This window comes from Felis catus, chromosome F2 (genome assembly GCF_018350175.1).
Source record: "Felis catus isolate Fca126 chromosome F2, F.catus_Fca126_mat1.0, whole genome shotgun sequence".
Classification (NCBI taxonomy): Eukaryota; Metazoa; Chordata; class Mammalia; order Carnivora; family Felidae; genus Felis; species Felis catus.
In genome coordinates this window covers 57297872-57322622 of record NC_058385.1, presented here as the reverse complement: position 1 = coordinate 57322622, position 24751 = coordinate 57297872, and the positions used below count along the sequence as shown (strand labels likewise).

General features: G+C 37.9%; 1 protein-coding gene across 7 annotated transcripts in view; it reads left to right on the top strand.

Moving 5' to 3' along the window:
* CSMD3 (CUB and Sushi multiple domains 3) overlaps positions 1 to 24751 on the top strand; it is a 1245869-nt gene that overhangs the window by 805800 nt on the left and 415318 nt on the right. For all 7 annotated transcript variants that reach the window (XM_045049906.1, XM_019823045.3, XM_019823042.3 and 4 more), the window contains one exon: positions 18911 to 19049. In XM_045049906.1, coding sequence (XP_044905841.1) covers positions 18911 to 19049 — 139 coding nt within the window. The remainder of the gene's footprint in view (positions 1 to 18910; positions 19050 to 24751) is intronic.

The following is a 24751-nucleotide window of genomic DNA, read 5'->3' as shown; positions in this document are numbered from 1 at the left end:
TTTTCTTGGTATTTTAACTATTTATGGTATTGATATTGAATCTTCAAAAATGTGTTAACAATTATTATTTGCAATAAATAAATTTATGCTAAAGCAGCCATTATTTAAAATGTGTACTTTTTGTCAGCATAGTTCACTAAACATTTTTTTTTCAATTTTGATTTACTCAATAACATATAGTCAAGAAAATTCAGAGGAATGTATGTGCGTAATGTATGCGTGTGTGTATGCAACGTTTGAAAGTTAACATCTTTGAATATATACACTTATCTAAAGTCACTAATTATATTGACGAGAAGGAAGGATGATCCTACTTAAAAATAAAATATACCAAGTATAGTGTGTCAAATTATTTCTTAAAAATTTTTTTTTTTACATTTATATATTTTTGAGAGACAGAGAGACAGAGCATGAGCAGGGGAGGAGCAGAGAGAGAAGAAGACACAGAATCTGAAGCAGGCTCCAGGCTCCCAGCTGTCAGCACAGAGCCCGTCACGGCGCTGGAACTCACAAACCACAAGATCATGACCTAGGCCAAAGTCGGATGCTTAACTGACTGAGCCATCTAGGCACCCCTATAGTGTGTCGATTTAGAATCTATAGGTTGTGTATATGAGGTGTGGAGCTTCATTTAGAATTGTCACATTGGGATTAACATTCTTCTTTTCTCCTTCCACTCCAGTACCAAAGGTTACATATCTGTTTTATTTAAAAAGATGTAGAAGGGGACACCTGGGTGGCTCAGTCCATTGAGTGTCCGACTCTTGATGTCAGCTCAGATCATGATCTCACAGTTGTGAGATCAAGCCCCGTGTCCAGTTCTGTGCTGAGAGTGCAGTCTGCTTGGAATTCTCTCTCTCTCTCTCTCTCTCTCTCTCTCTCTCTCTCTCTCCCCCTCCCCCTCCCCCTCCCCCGCTCACACTCTCAGAAATAAATAAATATTTTTAAAAAACGATATAGAAGAACTTTTACTAAGGAACAGATAAACTAGAGTCAGGAAACACTTTTTTGCAGATCACCATGTAATGATTAGGTGATGATTTTTAAATAATTACTTCGTTTTCTTGCTCTCCCAATTTTTCTTCTTACGTGTGTCCAAACTGACAATGAAACTTTATTTTTTTCTTTTTCAATTTCTGGCTGTTAAATTGAGAATATTTAATGTATAATTTCCAGAAGTATAACAGACTTCATTGACTAATACAGCCATTACCTACAAATGCTGCCATTCATTGAGTTGAACATTTTCATAATGTCTCGTGATGAACTACTCCAGACCACGCAATTATGCTTTCCTCTTAGCCCCTTCAATTAGCACCGCCTTCCTCTTCTAATCACTTTCTCATTTGTAATATTAGGGACTGAACTAGATGACTTCATGGTTCTTTTCCAAACCTCAAAGGTTATGAGTTTAGTCGGGGCTACCTTCGCGATGGTTATGATTGTGCTATTGTGTTTTCAAACAACATGACAGGATTGCCCAATAAAAGGCTGAAATAAAAAAAGAAAAACAGAAAGTAATGTTCATTTTTTCCCATTATACTTTGCCCTTGAGCACATTCATTCTTGAACAGTTGCTGATCCAAACTTGAGGAATCGGTCAGAAAAGCCTACACTAGTATTTGAAGGAAAAGTAGGAGATGGAAGAAAAAAATGGGTTCAGGCCGAAGGAATGCCACTGAGTGGCATGTACTGGAGTGGAGGATAGAGGCTCAGGGTTTGATGATAATAAGAGGGGTGCCAAGCATGCCAGGCTTTGCAAACAATCCTGGATGGATTAAAATTATCCTGTGGCCAGAGGGAAGCCACTTTAGTTCAGAGGTGATATGATCAGAGCCTCTCCCTTCTCTGCCCTAGGAGTTGTATACAGGCCCGTGGACAGAAACAGAGACCACCTCTGGGTAACTGTTGAGTCTGGTTAGAGCCTCATCTGCCTCACTTGGGTGTTGGTTGAGAAGCTACTTGTTTCCTAGCTGAACGGGGAGTAAAAATAATGAGCTTGACACCAACAAATCTTTTTATGAATCACTGTTTCATTTGAGAGAACAATTTTAGCGAGATTTTTCACTGTGAAAAATGAATGGTATTTAACCTTTAAACACGAGTGAAACAAATATTCTGAACTCTAATTTGGCACGGGCCAGGAGGCACTTGTGACATCCTAAAAAGAGCTTTGTGGAATTCCCGAAGGAGAGTATTTTTTTTCTGTGTGTATGAGTGAAATTACAGACACTTGGCTCACTTTGCCAGTTTCTGGATTTTATCCCACAGTGGGAACATGACTAACACTCAAGTTGGAGACAGGGGAGGTAGAGTCAGAGTGGGCTGAAAGCGATCTTACCCTGGCACTGGGCCAGGTTACCTGCCATATCCCAGGCCATGTTGGGAGGCAGTTTCCACCCAATAAAGCAGACTGCTGTCAACTCCTGTATAACTAACTCTGGTGGGTGTAATTTCTGAGACTCTAAGGTTTGTAAATATTTCCTTTAGTTTTAGTTTTGCCTCAATTCCACTTAGCTGTGAACAACCAAAGCCTGAGACTAGCCGAGGAAAGCTCATTCTTTTTCTCTCCTAATGTGTTTTCATCGTGGTGGTGGTTCTACCACTCAGCCGCTCCCACTGATGCAAAAAACTATGTCAGGGAGCCCTCTCTGCCCAACTTCTTTGTCCTTTAGACCTGTATTTTGACAGAGAAGTTTTGCTTATTATTTATTGCAATTCATCTTTTGGGGCGTGATCGCAGCCTTCTATATATGCTTGCTATTTTAGCTGAAACTTTTTTGTCATCATATTAAATATTTTATATAGGTGAAATACATACTTGTGTATGTTTTGATAAATGCAAATAATTCTTTACATTTTATTCTCTCAGAACATTCCAAAATTAAATGCATTGTTGAAAGTTGCTTAAAATGTTTGGATTGCTATGTGTTAAAATTAGGAAGAAGGAAGTTGCTTGTTTCAATCAGAATTTATAGAGCAAAGGAAGTCAGTATAAAATGTTTTGATAATAAAACCCAGAGTTTCAACCTCTTTAAAGATTGCCCTCTCCCTCCACTACCGCTGCCGCCCCCCCGCCCCCCAACACCGTCTATTGCAATTATCTAGAAGTTTAGGCATTTGGCAAATTAGTAATCCATGACAACCAGTCTTCAACTCTAAAACTGGAAAATTGTTGAAAAAAGTGAAAGGAAATGTTTTATCAGTCCTAGTCCTTGAATAGGGATTAGTGAGAGGAAAGAGAGACATGAGATCATAATTTGTTGCAGTTCTATGATCCCATAGCTGAACTTGGATTCATTTCAGGGAGCTTAAATACAATTGTGGAACAGAATTGGGTTATACATTTTATTCACTGACCCGAAGTTCACCACTGATGCATTAACTAAGGATAGATTTAGGCTATCTTTGTGAAAATTTGAACCCTTTTCTCTAGAATGGGTTGACGAAATTCCCTCATGAGAAGGAGAGATTACAGACATTCTAAAGCTTTATGATCTTTCAGTTTTGCTAATGGAAAACAAAACACATTAATTATTGTAATCAGCATTGGTTCAAAATCACTTTGAATTCTACAAACTGTTCGCCTAACTCAGTTTAGTGACGATCAATGACTTCTTCACTTATACGTTAAGACTGTAGCCTGAATATAACTGGCTGTATCTAGGGCCAGTCTCTGCATGGTGTCTCCTTCAAAGATCTACCTACAGCCCATGAATAGTGTAGACGATTATCATAGGTCTACTTTAATGGGCTGCCATAGGGATTTTCACGATATGCCATGAAAGCTTCCTAAAAATCCTCCTCTTCTGTCTTCACCAAAGTTTCCCCTCAGAGCAGCTACATAAACACCCTCCCTCTTTTTGCCCTGTGGTCCCCTCAAGACCCCTCTGCCCTCATATTCATTTTTTTTTCTGCACAGCCCAAACCCCTGTTGGGCACCTGTGAGCCTCCTAACTAAAATTCAGCCCTCAGGAAGTTCAGTTTTCTCTTTAGAATATTTTTCCCTTGGGTTTTCTTCTTTCCACACCCTTTTTCTTTCTCCTAATATGATCAGAATTTTTCTCAGGGGCCTCTGAGGGCATTGTGAGACTCACCACATTTACTTCAAAGTCTCTTCTACAAGCCTAGGTGCTTGGAAATTTGGCAAATGGGGGAAAGGAGCACTCTATTACTGTATTTGGGTTTATTTCTCTCTTCACCTGTGCGTATGAATGTATCTTCTGAAGTATGGGTAAGATGTTGCTTTCACTTAATTGTTTTTCTCAAGGGAATAATATGCAACTAGATTTCCTTCATAATACCAAGCAGGAGAGTCTTTTTCTCAGTAAAATCACATTACTAGTTTCTGGAATGTTCCTTATAATGAATACTGCTATACAGAAGACAAAATTCAAGGTATAATATTTGACTCAGAGAGGTTTCCTTTGTTGGGCTTTGGGAAACTCACTAGTCTGACCACCATAATCTGCCTGTCCAAATGCCAGCTCTAAAAGGCTAAGACAGGGGCGCCTGGGTGGTGCAGTCGGTTGGGCATCCGACTTGGGCTCAGGTCACGATCTCGCGGTCCGTGAGTTCGAGCCCTGCGGTCAGGCTCTGGGCTGATGGCTCAGAGCCTGGAGCCTGTTTCCGATTCTGTGTCTCCCTCTCTCTCTGCCCCTCCCCGTTCATGCTCTGTCTCTCTCTGTCCCAAAAATAAATAAACGTTGAAAAAAAATTAAAAAAAAAATAAAAGGCTAAGACATATATTTTCCATACCTTAAATGATCTGAGCATCATTATTTGGCCTTCTTTCCTCATTGTCTATCTTTACCATTTTTAGGTTAAACTCTATTAGTCTGAGTTCATCCTTCTAAAGTATAGCCATAATTAACTTATTTTTTTCTTAGCTTTGATTTGCTTCACCAGGTTCATAAGTCTCTTTGTAGTGGGGTTTAAATGTATGCTCACTTGGTAAACTGGCTATAAATCAACTCTGACATGTACTTGTTACAGGTGCTTCTGATCCTCCCATCTGTTCATACCTTTTCCTAGTGGAAGTCTTACTTTTAACTGTTTATATGAGGTTACCACATACCCAGCATATGACGTTCCAGCATTTGAACGCGGCTCAAATTCATTTGGATGTTCATGTCCTCTAGGGTGGTGAGGCTGACTGCCATTAGATGGAGGTTTTGATGGATCTGAGTTCACAAATAGTACCTAATACCCAGTGCTATAGATCAGGAATCATAACCTCAAATGCTTACAGGAGCAAGGCAATAACAGAAACAGATTAGATGGGCTAAATAGAACATGCTGCCCTCCTAAGAGGGAGGTGTGATTTCTCATTTTTTATAGAGACATGGTTACAAATAAGCATTTCTCTTTTTAATATCAATAATAACAATAATGAATAATACAAGAATGATATCATTGACAACTGATGACAGTGTTCCCATTAGTCCTGACAGTTCCTTCATGCACATTAGAAAAAGGCATTTTCCAAGAGGGAAATGGCTTGAACTAGTGATTACCAAGGTCACTTTAATTTGAGATCCAGCAGTAGCAATCAATCCTTTGGGAGGATGCAAGGTCAATGGAGCAGGTCAGGAGACATATACCAACCTCTCCATTTTGAGAAAGCACTCTGGTTTCTCAAAAAATTGGGTGTCCTTTGGACTTACCTAAGAACCATTTTCCAGATAGTGATATCATGAAAAAGTCTTTTGAGTACCTCCTTTTTGTGAATTTGTGTAACACTGCTCAAATGTGATCCTCAACCAGAGTCTAGGCTGGAACACCCTATTCTGAACTAAGCAGTCTCTCCTGGATTGTCATTTCAATCTAGAGTAGTCTCTATAATCTCCTTCTGACTTTGCATTGATATTCTGCTCAGCACGATTATCTTTCATCATTTGGCACTATATATATTTTTTCTAGTAGTTTAGCTGTTGGTATGGCTCAATTATGTGGTATGATTTGATTCAAGGAGACTCAGGAACTGTCCTAGTTATTCAGGAAGCATTAATAAAAAACAGACATGTTTGCTTTGTTTTTCTTTAAGAGTTAAGATATGAAAGTTTTATGCAGTACAGTAAATAGAAAGCTTCCCAAATACCTTCTTGAGCTGTCTCTTCCCCCATCCTCCCATTCAAGGTAACTGTTACATGTAAAAATCATCTTCATAATCATCATTGTCATTGTATTCATAATCATCATCACCATCATCATCCTATCTCTCTCTGTCTCATGCTTACATACAGTCCTATCATCACTAAGCAGTTCTCTCCCTTCCTATTTTCCCTGTCTCAGCCCCATGCCCTTGCTTCCATGTATTTAGTCCCTCTCCTCCACATTCAACCCTTAGACTAACACGAGACCTACTCATTCCACTCTACTGTGTCCCCAAGAAAGTTCAGCCTGTTCTAATAGTTTCAGTTGAGATTCTATCTCCTTGGAAGGTTGGTAAATGCATTATATCTAATTATAAGAAATTATGCATGAGTTTAAAAAAATAAAAGAGGAGAACGATCAAGTTTTTGGCATATCTTTTCAAGCTATTCTCTGGGTCGCATTTCTACTTTATGAATGCCTGCTTCTGTATTTGCCAGTAATAAACCAGCCAACAAATCCCAAAAGAACTTGAAAAAGATACCATGCCATAAGACAGAATAAAACAAGAAAGTTCTCTTTCTAGGTGTCAAGCAGTGAACACTATGTCATCTAGAGTTTCCTGTTTTAAAAATCAAGACAGTTGGACATAAATTAAGTCTCCTATCTTTGTTGCAGTCATAGAAGGAAACTGTTCCTGAGTATGAGGATTTATTATTCATTGGTGAATGTCATTTTTTAAAGCTACTGAACTCAACTCAGGTAGACTGAAAGATGAGAAGGATTTATTTACAGACCAAAAATGAGAGTTGGGTTAAAATGTATTCATTATTTTGTTATAAAATCTGAAGTACATAACCATTTACTTTTTAAAATCAGATGTTTCTTAATATTTTAGAGTTATAATTTTTAACTGTTCATGGTAAAATAAGTTAGACAATCTAAAATTTATATATTTTTTGAGTTTCATTTTATTAAATATACTACTCAGGCTCATTTTAGTCTCTCTTCCTGGTTTCTCCTCATCCTGATGATCTCTGTTTGTTCCAGAGCTAGGTCTTAAATATTTTCCCCTCTCTATTTCCATTCTCTCTATGGGTAACTGTCAACCAGTCTCTAACTTTAAATAATATCTATGTGCTGATGTCTCTCAAATTTACATCACCAGCCTAGTTCTTTGCCCTGAAGTCCAGACTCATATATTCAACTTCCTACTCAACATCTCCATGTAGATGTTTAATAGGCATCTCAAACTTAACCTGTCCAAAACTGATCTGATCTCCCCCTGTCACTCCAAACCTGCTACTGTCACAGACTTTCCCCATCATCATTAATAGCACTCCATTCTTCCAGTAATTTAAGCCAAACTTCTTGGAGTAATTTCTGACTCCTTTCTTTCTATTACAGCCATACATAATCCATCAGAAAAATCTGTTAGCTGTACCTTTGAAATATATTCAAAACTCATCTAGTTCTTATTCCACTGCTGACATCCTGGTCCCAGCCACCATCATCTCTGGTCCAAATTGCTACAATAAGTCCCTAACTGGGCTTCTTCCCTTGTTCCTATTCAGTTCTGTAGAAATGATTTGTTGCCCAATTCACCTATGCTCACTGATTAATTTCTTCATAGTCATTTCTCCACTGAGACTCAGAAGGGTTCTGATGCATACACACTATCTGCATTTCTCCTCATTTTTACCTGGATTATGTCTCCCTTGCTCTCTGAGCTGTAGCTAGCTAACAATAGCTTCTTTGATCTAAAGCAATCCCCTCAACAAAAATGGAAATAGAATATTGGCCTTCTGGATTACATGGTCATGTTCTTGAATATAATTAGGATGTAATACATTCATTGGACTGCTTTATAGATAAAGAGGATTACATTTAATGAAATACATTGGAAGAGTCAGATGAGTTGCTATTGGCTCAAAGCTGCTGATTTAATTAAGACACCAAGTTAAGACTAAGTGAAAGAGAAGTCACCTCTTCCTTGTGAAGATTCATAATATTTAATATTATTGCCATTGTAGCCTCCCTGACAAGAAAAAACATTAGGAGCAAAATGTATGGCAAACAAGGTATAGAAGCAAATTTTTCTATAGCTTTGGAATTGGCCACCTAGATGCTCAACCAAGGAGAAAAAAGTTTCAATACCCATTCTATAAAAAAAAATCATAAAGATAATAATAAATTGAAGTCCAGATACCCCCTTCATGGCTAATTAAGTGTGTTCTAACTAACTCATCTCTCTTAATCATAACTTCAGGCCCCCCACTCCCAATTTATATAAGCAGCAAAAAGAAAGTAAGGCAGATCAAGATCTAGATCTATCCATCTATCTGTCAATCTATCTGAAACTGTTGAAGTCAAAGTTGTTCAGTTTTTCATTTATCTCCCTATAGGAAGGAGGATGCTAGTCTTTTTCTTCTCAATCCAAGTTGAAGGGAAAGGCTTTAGAAGAATCCCTCATAGAGAATGGAGTTGCTTGGGAGAATGAGAAACAAGAATCCCCAGGTGGATATCTGATTATACAATGTAGTACTTGCTGATCTGTCTTCTGTGCTGATTGAATAAGAGGAGGAAAACTGGTGAAAGCTGACAGACTGAAGACAAGTAAAGCTGTCTAGTTCAAACAATTTGGCAAGTCAGTGATATGCATTTCCTATGCATTAAATGAATACTAAAGAAGGTACCCAAGCTTGGCCACCAACTGTAGGAAACTCAACAGCCTGAAACCATAGGGTATACTGCCAGGGGTAGGAGCAAGGAAGTTACTGGAAAAGGTTGAGCTCCTCCTATATCAGGCAGTTATACAGTGAGAAGCCACCTTCCCCACTCTTGGTCTTTCCAAAGGACTCATTTATTCTCATGGAGAACAAATATTTTCCACATCTGACAAATAAAGGCATCAGGGAACAGTCAGGGGTAATGAGGAAAACAGCCATAGCCAGGAAAGACTGACAGCACAATCTGTCCTGTCCTAGCCCTGACACATCACAAGGAAAAGAACCTAAAAGGAAGAGGAAGGAGTCAAGACAAGGGGGGAGACTATTACAAGTGCTGAAGTGAATGGAGGAATGAATCAGCAAGTTCTGATTCTCCATCAGCACCCTTCTCCCCATCTTCCAAGCCTCTATGGCCACTGCTTAAGGATGGACTTTGGATGGATGGGTGGAGAGAATAAGATAAGAATTTTCCATTGGGCTAGACCAAGTTTTTTAATACAGAAAGTGATGAGAATATTAGAGGATCTGTCCAACATTTTTTTAAGGAGATGGAGATTTGCCAGTGCATGCTTGAAAGCAGCAGAAGGAAGGAAGGAAGGAAAGAAGGAAGGAAGGAAGGAAGGAAGGAAGGAAGGAAGGAAGGAAGGAAGGAAGGAAGGAGGAAAGGAAGGGAAAGGAAAGGAAGGGAAAGGAAAGGAAGGGAAAGGAAAGGAAAGGAAAGGAAAGGAAAGGAAAGGAAAGGAGAAGAAAGAAGAAAGGAGAAGAAAGGAAAGGAAAGGAAAAAAGGAAAGAGACCATTTCTGTTTTTGTTCCATCAATTTCAGAATGCACCATAAAATGTTTGCTCAAGCAAGAACTTCCTTGCCCTCAGAGGAGAACTTTCTGCATCACTATGGCTTATTCTCATTCTTACTCTCTAATGGGTTATCTGAGAGAATTCTTTCAGTGAATAGGATGGGATGGAAGTCCTTGAAGAACTTTTGGGAGAAAAGGCTGAATCCACATGCCTGATGAACTTTCCCTTTGAGTATAAGAGTTTTTTCTCTTGAACTCAATTAGCTTCAAATGAAAGGAAACCCTTCTCATTCACAGATATCGCATTCTCTTTGGAGGGACTTCTTTTGAGGGAGCAATGAGAGTGACAATCCAAGGCATAGATCAGAATTTATTTGTGGTTCTCATTGAGAGAATGTGTGTACATCTAAAAATAAACCCCACTTTTAATTACATGTTTATGTAGTATTAAATTCCATCCTCCTGGAGAGCTACCCTAGGGAAATGGAAGTACTAACAATCTGCAAGGTTTTGCTCCCACTGTTGGGGCGGGGGAGAGGGGGATGAGTCTGAGAGAAGGGATAAAGGGGCAATGGAAGAAGGTGCAGAGCTGTGCCTGTTTCTCTGTAACCCTGGCCCTTTAATTTGTGTGTTTCTGGTTTCTCTTTTTATCCTAAATTCAGACCCAACATGTTTCTCATTATTTTCTTTGAAACAATACCCAACCTCTCTGAGGTTGAAGAGAGTCAGTGATTACTTCCCATACCTATATCCCTAAAGCCAGGTAGGGTGGGGAGAAGGATGGAAACATCAGTGTTTGATAACCTGGATGTGGTATCTAGATTTTATCATGCACAGCTCCACAGAAAGGCTATCTCTCAGACCAAATGTTAGAATACTCACTTTGTAATTTCACTTATAGCCAAACCCCTGAGATCAAAGCCATCTCTTGCCATCCACAAATCCCTTGTGAGCACCTAACTGCCGCTTCTCAGATGAAAGAGCGTCTCCTGCTGTGGAACACTAAACATTATCTGAATTTTATCTGAATGTAGGCTGAGGCACTTTTGACTCTTTCATACAGGTCTTAAAACATACTGGCTATTTTGAATTTGTCCGTTCTACTTAAAGCAACACAGAAATGAGTCAGCACTCCAACGCAAATTATTTATAACAGACTTTCTTCAGACCTCAGAGAAATAAAAGTAGATAAATGAACTATGCCTACTTTATATTGGTCATGCATGCCCTGTTTTTATTGCCAAAGACAAGGGGGCTTAGAGGCAACAATCTGTATTTCACTAACAGATGCAAAACACCTCTTTATCTCAGGAACCAGAGACATTATCCAGGAGAATCTTGATGCTACAGACCAGTCATATCTTAGATTTGGTCAGTGGTCTATGGGCTAACAGCAGCAAAATGGCCTGTGAAGACAGGGTGGGGGGAGGATCTCGTTCACAATGGAGCTTTCTGGATCCCACCCTATAATTACTAGAAGTGTATTCTGGAAATATGCATTTACCAAGTTCCCGAGGTGACTACTAAGTTTGGAAAGGCTTCAAAAGGAGTAACCACTGCATAAAACCATGACGTCTTCTCCTTCTTCCTCCAAAAAGTGTAAGCTTCAGACACACAGAACTATTGGACTCTCCCTCATACACGTTAGTATTTCTCACTTCCTAACTCTGCTCTTTCTGTCCAACTGTCCCTACCTTCTATTCTTGTTCTTCTTCTTTTTCTTGTTCTTCTTGTTCTCCTCCTCCTCCTCCTCCTCCTCCTCCTCCTCCTCCTCCTCCTCCTCCTCCTCCTCCCTCTCTTCCTCCTCCTCCTCTTCCTCCGTCTTCTCCTTCTCCTTCTCCTTCTCCTTCTCCTTCTCCTTCTCCTTCTCCTTCTCCTTCTCCTTCAATCTAAATTCACTTCTGACAAAATTGCCTTTAAGAACTCTTTCCATTTAATGTCCTTAGGATGTTATCTGACCCTGCCTGTGTTGCTAGACTGTCTACCCAGCTTAAGCATGTACTTGGTACTGCATGTTAGCTGTGTCTGTCTTCTTTATAGAATGTGTGTCTCTTGAGGGTAGAGGAAATATCACATGAATATGTTTTTTAATTTTAGCACCTGGCACAATATCTTGTATATAGCAGAAACTAAACAAATCAGGCTCTGAGCTGACAAGGTAAAGCCTGGTTGGGATTCTCTCTCTCCCTCTCTCTCTGCCTCTTTCTCTCTCTCTCAATGTAAATAAATAAACATTTTTTTAAATGGTGTTGCTAGCATTTCACATTTGTATTAAAAAATCTTTGGGTTGAATATTCTTTCCCCCTAACCATCCATCTTTGTCTTCATCAAATCTACCTTAAAGAGAATAAGATATGTTTAATTAAATGTCTCTTATAAAAAGGAATCCAATACATCTATCTTGGAAATAGTGCCTTATTTGGAATTTTAAGATTCAAATTCGAATCTCACCTCTGCCACTACCCAGGTCTGTGTTTCTTGTGAAGTTGTGTTTCATGCTTTTTTCCTCATCTGCAAAACTGGCAAAGGAAAGAAACCAGCATTTTTATGCTACAAGATTATTAAAGAATCAAATTAAGTAACGTATATAAAAACATACTCCAAACTGGAACACATGTCTCTCTTAGTTGGTATGGCAGAAATATGTAGCTGTTCATCTTTAAGCTGTGTTACCCTGTTCGTTATATAGAATTGTAGATGGGGAAACAGTTACCCAGCTGAAGGACTTCTCACAGCTTCCTTTGCAGTTAGATATGACCGTGTGAGTAAGCAGAAGTAATATAAATAACGTGTAGGCCATGGTTCATAAAAAGCATACACAGAATGGTCTTCTACACTCTGTTTCCTTTCCGGCCAACTGAAATGGAAATAACCTGCAAGGCAGTCTAGGAAGTCACACATTGAAAGTGGCCAACCCTTTCTCGTCCTGTGTCATGAGAGTTTGGTCGGGGGGGAAGACTATCTTGCTAGTAGAGTGATCTCATTATACTGCCACATGATTGTGTCAAAGAAATATTTCACCAGAGTTAGAGGCAAGGAGGATGTATGACTTTATTCAAGACTATTGCAATAGAAATTGAACTCCGTTGCACTGAGGGATGGTTTAAGGGCTGAGGTGGGCTAGTGGAAAAGTACTGAAGGAAGTTAGGTGAGTCGTCTGGAGTCTTAAGTCTGTCTAAAGTTTTGTCAATTTGAAGGCCATTTTGGTCAGGTGAGAAATAAACTATTTTGTTAAGCTATTAAAATCTAGGTGTTTATTTATTTTACCAGCTACAGATATCTTAATCTAAACAGTTAAAGGAGAGAATGACCCAAGCAGAAATAGTCCATCCCAGCCTTTGCCAAAATGCAGTGATATAATAATGAGTATCGGTCAATACCTACTTGATTTGATTAAATCAAACTATTTTTTTTCAAAAGGTTGCATCTTAAACCGCCTTTTAATTTTCTTCCCTCTACCCGTTCACCTTTATCTTCTACCTGCATTAAAGCTTTAGCATTAGTCTGTGTTGAAAATGATGCCCAATATAGACAAGATCTCCAGATTCTATTTTCTATTTTTTCTTGTGATATTCCACAAACCTTTTAGCCTCAGCATCAAATCTTATTATCTTTCTATGTAAGATTCCATCCTGTTTTGTGCTTCCCATTATGGGAGTGGAATCACCATCCATCCATTACAAGCCAGGGGTCCAATGACCAGTTGAGATTTCATCTTGCTCACTCATTGCATGTAATTAATAAATGCTTTTGAGTCTACCTCCTAAATATCTCTTGCAGTCAGTACTTTCTATTACCATCATATCTCAGCGTCTGATGATACCTTCTCTGTATAACAGTGTATGATCTCATCAACTCCATATGTATTGCCCTTAGTCCACTTTACATGCAATTGCCACTTAAACGAAAATCTTTTTCTTTGTGTGTATATATATATATATATATATATATATATATATATATATATCCTTTGTCTATAATTTTTCAATTGCCTGTGGTTGACTTTCCATAATATAGCTTCCCTTTTTTTTTTCCCTTTAATGTCCCATCACTTCTTGGTTCCCTAAGAAAGATACTGGCATTGCTAAATATTGTGCTAACCTAACTTTCTACTCTTTTGGAAACATTGTTATGCCTATCTCTCTCTTTCCTCCTGATGAACCTGACTCATCCTTGAAGGCTCAAATTAAGCAGATTCTCTTCTTTGAGGACTTAATTCATCCCCTTTTCCAGACCCCTGCCCCATGAACATATCTTGTTTTATAGAGTTTATGACATGCTTACTTTATGTTTCTGTGTTTTGCATGTGAGAAGTGTGAGGAAGGCAAATTGCCTCTGTTCAAATCCTTGCTGGCTGAGATGTAAAGGGAAAGAAAATTCTTCTCTACCCATTAATTTCCCAACTGGACTAAGAATTACACTTACATGAGACAGATTAACAGGAGGAAAAAAAAAGTTTTATTACATGTGCAAGGAGGCCCAGTAATGAAATTGAAACCTAAAGAAATGATCAAGGCAGGTAGTTTATATACTTTTTCTACAAAGAGACAATGAATCTCTGAGGATTTGGCAGGACAAAGAAAACTTTGGGAGCTTCAGTTGGTAGGAAATTCTAAACAGAATTTAGACCGGGGTAGTAAATTAACAAGCGTTATTTATACAGCCTCCTTGGCTGTAAATTTACCATCTCTGGTGATAAGGATGTCTCTCTACCTCCTGGTACAGAGAAGGTACTCTTCATGTGGGAGACTTATTTCTTGCTTTCAGGGGGACAGAGAGGAGTCTGAGTGTCCTTGAACACACAGTCTATTAAGTAACATTTATTCAAAATAAGCATTATGCCAAAGAGACTCATCTCGGGGTGGTCTGCCTTGACCCCACATATGCAAATTATTTAAATACACATCTAGCTTTCTTTTTTTCCCCTATAATAATAGTACATATGGCTAGATTTTTCTGAGCCTCATATAAAATAATTCAAAAACTTTTCATGCAGTTCCTGGCACACCCAATAAATTGCTATTCGGTATGTTTATGTTATGTTAGTCAGATGTTTATTCAATAAATTTTAATTAGTACAAGTAATACGAATACCACACAAACACATACCTGGCACACAATTGTTGGCATGACTAAAATATGAATGCATAAATGACGAATGAGTGAATAAATGAAGGGGACTTTCAAAATACTTTGTGTGGTCTTGATCTCCCTGCTTTGTGTATATTCCAGTTTCCCGTATTCAGACAAGGATTAGTTACTGTTTTTTACAGAAATCTGTCTCAGATTGTGTTGTCTTTATACCCAGAGGTACATAATCTGATCTTAGTTGTTAAATGTGTAAGCATTTAGTACATATCAATAGCTACATATTTATTTTCAGAATAATATTTTGGGAAATATTTGGGGAAAAAATTATAAGCTTCACTTAAAAACTGATTTCATGGATATTTTTGTTCAGGGCAAGTCTAAAAATGTCATTTAAGTTAAAATATAAGTGAATCTATATGAAGAAAGTCATTCATTTAATATAAGCTATGCATGGATATTGCAAAATTACGAGGTGTAGGCCATTGTCTTATTACCTTTGGGTCTGTATGGTCATCCCCCTTTACAGTTAAGTTTCTGTTTACAAGTTCAAATCTTTGTTACTAATATTATTAGTAGCTCTTTGCTCCAAAGCTCCCACTCCCTCACATGCACGCATATGCTCTCTCTCTTTTTTCCCTATATCCTATACTTCTGTCTGTTTCAGGTAGATTTCTACATCTCTTTTCTCTATACTTGATCTCCCTTATTTTTCCCTGCATTTTGTCATCTCCATACTCTGCTGCTCTGGCTACACTGTGGCTTCTCCTTGTGCACATCCCCCTGCCACCTGCCTGCTAGTCACTATGATCATGAGGCTGGTCCTGACTGATCTGCACTGAGCACCTGTCTCTCTCTCGCGTTTCACACCTTCTCGGGGAGTCTGTTCCCATACTTTTGGAATAATAATTTTGGGGAGTTTCAACCCTGTGTGTAAGAGAGACAGGCTGCTTCGGAACATGTCATAAGTTAACTAGAAGACATACCTTTTAACAGGGTCATCATTCAGAAAATTCCTTTCAGGGAGCTGACAGTAACCACATTTTTATGTTACTCCTTTGCTTTAAAGCCCTCTCCTAACTGCCTCCCTCATACTTTGGAGAGAGGGACCAGCTAAAATGCTTCTGAGTATTTTACTTTTTAATCCTTTATGGCCCATTACTCAATTGTTAATTTTATGACTGATTGCCTCTTTTAACGATGATTATACTGAAGTGCACAAATCCTTGCCTAAAACAATATGAGTCCATGACATATTTAGGATTTCTGTCAGAAATTCTCCATAATTCTAGGACCTTCTCTCACTAAGATACTTTACTCTGTCTTTTAAAATATGGTAATTTAAGTGGCTATTATGCACATAATTTTATTTTTGAAATACATAATAACCCTACAGGAAACCTAATTATGAGTCATTGTAACAAAGAGGAGTAAATAATCCTCATGGAAATGGTCTCCTTTGAAAGCTTTTTAGGAAACAAAATTAAATTCTACTAAGGAAGAAAATCTATCTTTTTTAATGTTTATTTTTGAGAGAGACAGAGCACAAGTGGGAAAAAAGGCAGAGAGAGAGAGAGAGAGAGAGAGAGACAGACAGACAGACAGACACACACACACACAGAACCGAAGCAGGCTCCAGGCTGTGAGCTGTCAGCACAGAGCTCGATGAAGGACTCGAACCACAGACCACGAGATCATGACCTGAGCCAAGTTGGACACTTAACCGACTGAGCCACCCAGGCACCCCAGAAGAAAATCTAATTTTATCTGAAAGATTTTCTTTTGCATACAAATAACAAATTTTGGCAATTTCACATAAAAATACTTTTCTTTTTTTTTTATTTTTTTTTCAACGTTTATTTATTTTTGGGACAGAGAGAGACAGAGGGGCAGAGAGAGAGGGAGACACAGAATCGGAAACAGGCTCCAGGCTCTGAGCCATCAGCCCAGAGCCTGACGCGGGGCTCGAACTCCCGGACCGCGAGATCGTGACCTGGCTGAAGTTGGACGCTTAACCGACTGCGCCACCCAGGCACCCCTAAAAATACTTTTCTTAAATGGATGTTTATAGTAATGCTGCATTCCTAGGCCAATTTATAAATATTTCCTATTTTCTTTGGGTTGTATCAAATTATTTCAAAAATGAAAACTAGTAAAAATAGTGTCTGGAGCAATAGATTTTAGAAATTTTGTAAGGTAAAACAAAAAGAAATAAGTAAACAACAAAAATATAAACAAATGGGATAAAGTTTAAGTGGAACTATTTAAGAGAAAATAAAAATATAACCTAGTAAGTCTTTGGGAATGCTCTCTAATATGTTGAAAAGCTAATAGTAGATATTTGATCTTTTTTCTTTCTGAATAATTTTTAGTAATTCAAATACTCTTTGCTCCATTTTTTGTTTTCTGTGTGTATGTCCTGAAGGTATGGAGTAGGTTAAGGTAGCTGGGATGCAGAGTAAAGTAGAGAAGTTGAGTGTAGGCTAGAGAGCATAAAGAACAGCTAGATGGGCAGGGCCTTATGTGTCAACAGTGATGGAAGCCATTGAAGGGTGTGGTCAGATTTGAGGTTTAAAAATACCACTCTGGTTATAGCATAGAGATTATAGCATAGAGGATAGTTAATGTAGATGAAAAGGCCAGTTAGAAGGGTTAGTTATGAGAGTGTACTGCAGAGATGAGATTATGATATGATAATTTTTTTAATATTTATTTATTTTGAGACAGAGAAACCACAAGCAGGGGAGGGTCAGAGAGAGAGGGAGAGAGAAACCTTGTTGTCAGCACAGAGTTCAATGTGGGGCTCAATGTCACAAACCCTGAGACCATAACCTCAGCCGAAATCAACAGTCACCCAGCCGACTAAGCCACCCAGGCACCCTGTTATGATAATTGACACTCAAATGGCAGCTATACAGATAAAAAAAACAAGAGATTGAGGATAGGTTGGATATGAGAATAAATGGTAAGGATTAAGGAAAAATGAAAATGCTTACTTCTAGCTTCCTGGTTTATGCAACTCTGTGGCTGGTGATTTCATTTACCAGTACTGGGAGATAATGGGAGAGGACCAATTTTGAGGTCCTGTTTTGTAAAAAAAAAAATAACTTGAAAGTACTTTTAGTAAGTACTTATTAATAAGATTTAATAAGCCTAGTGTACTTTGAGGAGTTGCTTTTCTCTGGACCGGGTTTATTCGTCTCCAAAATGAGGTATTTACCCCAAAAGACCCAATCAGTACCTACTGGAATTACAATGTTATCATTGTGATTTCAATTGTGTATAAATTTACAGAAAAGCAGAAAATTATATACTTGAAATTGTAAACTGAGGATTTGAATCTGGTGTTAAAGGAAAATGGATGAAAATAGACGTCTAGGGAAGGGGATGGTATAATGAAACTGTAATTTGAAGGATATTATTCTGACAGCTGGACTGAAGCAAGAGAGACATCAGTGGATGGGAAATCAGGGAAGAGGCAGAATCAATGAAGGCCCAAATTGTAGTAGGAACTCTGGAATAAGCAAGATTAGAGTTTTAGGCAGTGTGTAGCATTAATTAGCAGTATTTGATAATGTAAGTCAGAAAATGAAAGGGAGACAAACTAAAACTAACAATTTACATTGTTTTCAAGCTTTGAACATGAAAACGATGGAGACACAAGCCTGTATTTAAAGGATATTGTTAGGACACTTGAGGATATTGAGTTTATCTGACATGCTGAGTGCATAACTATGCCATATTTCAAAAAGTAAACTAATTTTTCTAAGAAAAATAATCATTCAGCAATAGAAGGACCAGATGTAGTTTTACCTTCAAAAAGTTATTAAATAGCATTTACAAAGTACATGCAGAAATTTATTTTAAAAATTATAGTTGCGGGGCGCCTGGGTGGCGCAGTCGGTTAAGCGTCCGACTTCAGCCAGGTCACGATCTCGCGGTCCGTGAGTTCGAGCCCCGCGTCAGGCTCTGGGCTGATGGCTCGGAGCCTGGAGCCTGTTTCTGATTCTGTGTCTCCGTCTCTCTCTGCCCCTCCCCCGTTCATGCTCTGTCTCTCTCTGTCCCAAAAATAAAGAAACGTTGAAAAAAAAAATTAAAAAAAAAAAATAATAAAAAAAATAAAAATTATAGTTGCTACTAATAATACTTTCTACAACTTGTTATAAAAGTTCTATTCTTACTTATTCTCTGATTTCATTTTTCAGCTCCATGTGGTGGCCATTTTTCTGCACCCAGTGGATTGATTCTCTCACCAGGATGGCCAGGATACTATAAAGACTCTTTGAACTGTGAGTGGGTGATTGAAGCTGAACCCGGACACTCTATCAAAATTACATTTGAAAGGTCTCTACCAATATTTTTCTACCTTTAAAAAAGTACATGTTATCTAAAACAATAGTCGGCATTATCCATTTTATTTACTAAATCAATGTATAGTTTTATTGTAATAGTTTCTGTGCCTTGAATGCTTCAGACATTTGTCCCCTTTAACCTTTCAGCCTGTTGTCAAGTTGATTTTCTATTTGTTCAATGTTCTATCAGTACTATTGAGATATGAAAGGTGGGCCAAATATGGCACACTATCTAAATATGAACATGGGGCCCTTAACTTAATGTGTTTAGCTGTCCTATATATTTTTTTAATTAAAAAAATTGTTTAATCTTTACTTTTGAGAGAGAGACTGAGAGAGAGTGCAAGCAGGGGAGGGCTGAGAGAGAAGGAGACACAGAATCTGAAACAGGCTCTGGGCCCTGAGCTGTCAGCACAGAGCCTGACATGGGGCTCAAACCCACAGACTACGACATCATGACCTGAGTCAAAGTTGGACACTTAACCAACTGAGCCACCCAGGTGCCCCATATTTGTCCTGTATTTTAAAGGGCCTGTGTTTTATGCTGTATTTCAAAAGGCAAAATTGTTGTAAACACATTTGAATTTATACTGTATTACAGCCTCAGGCACTTAAGCACACTACCCACATCCCTACACCTACAATTCCTTGAAAAACATGACTGTGTCAAATTCATGTGTACTAATGGTTGGCCAGTTAAGGATATTTTTTCCTAAGAAAACTAATCTTACTGATCAAATAATCTATACTATGAAAGACCATATTAACTATTACAAAGTTAAAGAATGAAACTTCAGGTCTTTGCTTGGATCAGTATTCACAAATGGAAATGGACACATTTATAAAATTTCCTAATTTTATTATTGACTCCCCTCATCTTCCAACCCCTTTATTTAACAGAATAAGGGACCAGGGCACCTTGGTGACTCACATGGTTAAATGACTCTTGATTTTGCCTCAGGTCATGATCACAGGGTCTTGGGCTAGAGCCCTGCTAAGATTCTCTCTCCCTCTGCCCCTCCCTGACTAGCCCTTACACTTTCTCTCTCTCTCTGTCTCAATAAAAAAAAATAATAATAATAATAATAATTTTGAAAAAGTTACCTTTGTAAGCTTTGTAGTCACACGGAAATCATACAAATATATAAATATAGCAGAATTATGCTGATGATTGAATTTTACAAACAACATGATCCTTCCCTAATTCAAGAGTGAATTAATCTATCCACAATCTATCCTGTTAAAAGTTGAGAAGAAAACAAATTCTGTTTGACAGATGTTAGTATTAAACATTTCACATGAGACCATCCTACCTGACTATAGCCCACAAACTTTCTTACAACTGTATTAATTTGCTAGGGCTGTCATAACAAGATACCACAGACTAAGTAGTTTAAACAACAGAAATGAATCTCCTCACAGCTGTGGAGGCTGGGAGTCTGAGATCAAGGTGTCAGCAGGATTGTTTCTTCTGAAGTCCTTTGTCCTTGGTTTGTGAATGGCCATCTTCTCCCTGTGTCTTCACATAGTCTTTCCTCAGTGTGTCTGTTTCCTAATTTTCTCTTCTTACAACGATAGTGTTCATATTGGACCACCCATATGATCTCATTTTACCTTAATTATCTCTTTAGAGGAACTTTTTCCAAAGATAGGCACATTCTGAGGTACTAGGGATTAGGACTTCACATATGAATTTTAGGGGGACACAAATCAGCTCATAACAATGACTTACACACTAAAAAAAAAAGTTTATATTTAGAGGGGCACCTGGGCGGCTTGGTCGGTTAAGCATCTGACTCTTGATTTCAGCTCAGGTCATGATCTCACGGTCCTGCGATGAAGTCCTGAGTCAGGCTCTGTACTGGGCCTGGAACCTGCATGGGATTCTCTCTCCTCCTCCTTTTCTTGGCCCCTCTCCTGTTCACTAGCGCGCGCTCTCTCTCTCTCTCTCTCTCTCTCTCTCTCTCTCTCAAAAGAAAAAGTTTATATTTAGAATACTTTGGCAGAGCTTTTTGTGGTGATGTTGAAACCATATCCTTTCAGAGATAGGTTGCATTCAGAGATACAGCTTGCATTGCCATAGCAATTTTAGTGAAAATCATACTATTTATTCAGAATCAAGTCTTTATCAAATAACAGTGTTCCATGAATGTGGGACCCAAATTAACCAAATTTACTTTATTACACAGATTTTTATTCTGTTTGGAATATACAATATGACATAATAATATTGATCATATCATTGAATAATTTAAAAAATTATATTGATTTGTTCCTAAGAATTCACTTTCTCTACCTCCCAGCTGACTCAAATTACAGATGACTTTAAAAATAGCTTATATTCATTATTTTATATTCAAGTCTTAAACACTATATAAGCATAATACTATCACTAGAAAATTCGTTTAGGTTTTATTAACACAAAGTGCATTATTCCAGTGAAAAGCATCCCCTGGTTTACTAGTGTGAGTCATTAACCATCATTAAATAAATAAATAACATCTGATATCTTTCAGCCCTAAGTAGGCTGAGTTGCCAACTGGAGAAGCAGACTGCAAAGTGATGCTTATAATTCAGAGCACCACACTTGTGACTTTTGATTTTGTACTTTTGTTTGAAGACACATTTTCTCTGTTCAAAGTTTTTAACATGTATGTTGTATCCCTCCCAATAGGCAGTTACATGGGCCTCTTAGCTGCTTGCCTATCTTGTGTAGATATCTTCAGAATTATCTAAAGTGAACTCATGTATATCACAGCCTATATTCTATTTTTTTTAATGTTTATTTACTTTTGAGAGAGAGAGACAGAGTGTGAGTGGGGCAGAGGCAGAGACAGAGGGAGACACAGAATCTGAAGCAGGCTCCAGGCTCTGAGCTGCCGGCACGGAGCTTCAAGTGGGGCTCGAACTCACAGACTGTGAGATCATGACCTGAGCCAAAGTCGGATGCTTAATCGACTGAGCCACCCACAGCCTATATTCTAAATTAGACTATCCCAGACTTAACTTCCTGGTAAAAAAAACTCTTTTCAGCCATTTTTATAAGCTGTAATACCAGTTAAATAGACAAAAACCCAATTTAATTTTGGTAAATATAGTTACTTAACACTTTTTACTCTGCCTCTTTCTTATTCAATTATCTGCTTACTGAGACACAAATCCTTTAAGTTAGGCTGTAAGCAGGCATTAGCCTGAAAAGTGATTGTCATTGCTAGGATTTGTGCACAGCAACAATGGACAATTCTGTAGGGGAAACAGAACAGGCCTTGGTGAGAAATGATTCCTAGAGCCCAAAAATCTTCCCTTGAGCACCCCTGAGCAAGTCTTATCAACTGTGCCTCTTTTCTTGGTCCCTAAATCACACTCTGAAGTAAATTTTAAACCTCCTAGCTCCTTCACCTCCTTGATATCAATGTCTGTATGTAATATAATACACATACACACACATATACAAATATATGTATATATATGCATGTATGTAATTCCTTGTTAATTAGCTCAAACACTGAATGAATTAAGAGTTAGAAATGCTTTAAGAATTTATTGATGTTATTTTCACTATTTTAGAATAGACAGGGTGTAGCTGTATCAGTATATTGCTTTTGAATTTTACTTTTTTAAAAGAATTTTACTTTATAGTTGTGTAAAGTTATATAAAGTTATATAAAACTGAAATATTCATTTGGCAGCTTGAGTCCTCTATCTACCCTTCCTTCCTGCACACACACATATACACACACACAAGCTCATTAGATTCTTGAGTTGTATTTATTTGAAAGGAAAATTATTTAAATAGCTTCCTCCATTTCTTTCTCTCTGAAGCTCCTTTAATGGTATAAGATTTTGCTCTAGGGTTATCCGTAGTCATTCTGCTTGGTCATAAAACTGGTTTCTTTAAAATAATCCACATCTTGGGGTGCCTGGGTGGCTCAATCGGTTAAGCGTCTGACTTCCACTTGGGTCATGATCTCACGGCTCATGGGTTCGAGCCCTGTGTGGGGCTCTGTGCTGACAGCTCACAGCCTGGAGCCTGTTTTGGATTCTGTGTCTCCCTCTCTTCTGCCCCTCCCCTGCTCACGCTCTGTCTCTGTCTCCTTCAAAAATAAGTAAACATTAAAATAAAAAAAAAAAAAAAACTAAAAAAAATCCACATCTTAAGTAGCTGTCAGATGGTAAGGAGTGGGTCAGTAGTGAAGCAGTGAGCAAGTGACTTCATCGAGTTAAAAAATAAGTGAGAAGTTTATTCATTAAGTGAGAGGCATAAAATAGTCACCTTGAAATCAGAAATATGTACATCTATCACTTCCTTGTTTACTGACCCTAGAATATCTTGGTGCTTCATCTTCCCCGTAAGATTGTTTTGAGAAACAAGATATCATCTCTGAGGTAGCAAACAAGAATTACATTCTTGAAAAACCGAATTCCCTTCTGATTTCCAACCAAGCTATTGTAAGAACATTGGTTGCGGTGTGCATGGGTGGCGCAGTCAGTTGGGCGTCCAACTTCGGCTCAGGTCATGATCTCACAGTTCGTGGGTTCGAGCCCCACGTCAGGCTCCGTGCTGACAGCTCAGAGCCTGGAGCCTGCTTCGGATTCTGTTTCTCTCCTCCTTTCTCTGCCCCTCTCATGCTCATGCTCTGTCTCTCTCTGTCTCTCAATAATAAAAAAATGTTAAAAACAAATTTGAAAAAAGAGAACACTGGTTGCAAACTCTTTAATAGTTTTTGTCATTCTGAGAATACTTTTTATAGAATTTGGTTCCAAAGAAAGAAATGTATTTATTACTGAGTTATGTCATTTGCTTTCTAATACCTAGGAATAACTTAAGTTCATTTGGTTCGAATGAAAATTTAACCAAATACTATGATGAAGACGGTGGCATGGCTATTTCCCTACATTCTCAAATGTAGCAATTGTTTAGATTTAATTTACAGGAAAAAAAGAAAGAACTAAAATATTATAAATCTATTAGCCGTCAGTTGGCTTCTTGAAATTATCTCAAGTACCTTAAGTCAATGAAATCTTAAGAAATCAAATTGTCTATCAAGTACAAAACAAAACAGTAATGCCAAGTAACACATGTGGTTTTCTAAGTGTTTATCTCTTCTTAACATACCCAAACAGTTTGCAAGTCTCATTTTCAGATCTGCAGAGGAATTTTGCTTTGTTTCTTCCAACAGTTTGTAAATTTTCTCAATATTTGCCAGCTTCTAAATGAACTCATTTCCTGTTTATTAATCATCCTAAGTCTGTCTTTCTATCCCTTTTCTTGTCTTCAACTTCTAGACCACAGCCATCAGTATCAGTCTTCCAGACAGCAACTGTTTTTTTTTTTTATTATTATTTTTAAATTAATGAGGACTATTTCAATTTGGTGAGAATGGGTTTGGATTACATCAAGCATGTTTTTAAAAGACAACAAAAATTGAGTAAGATAAGGTTGATTTCATTTTGAATATCATCTAGTGGTTCCATAACATTTGTTTATGAATAACACTAACTTTAATGTCATAAACAAATGAACACTAGATTGAGACAATTTATGAGGAATGTGTACAACTATCTTGAAACACAAAATGAAAGAAATCCAGATTATTGCGTAACCCTAATTCATTTCCCTTATTATTGTAATGTATTTTTATAATTCCTTGAGGCGAATCTGTGATGATTTTCTTTTTAAGGATTCATTCCTAC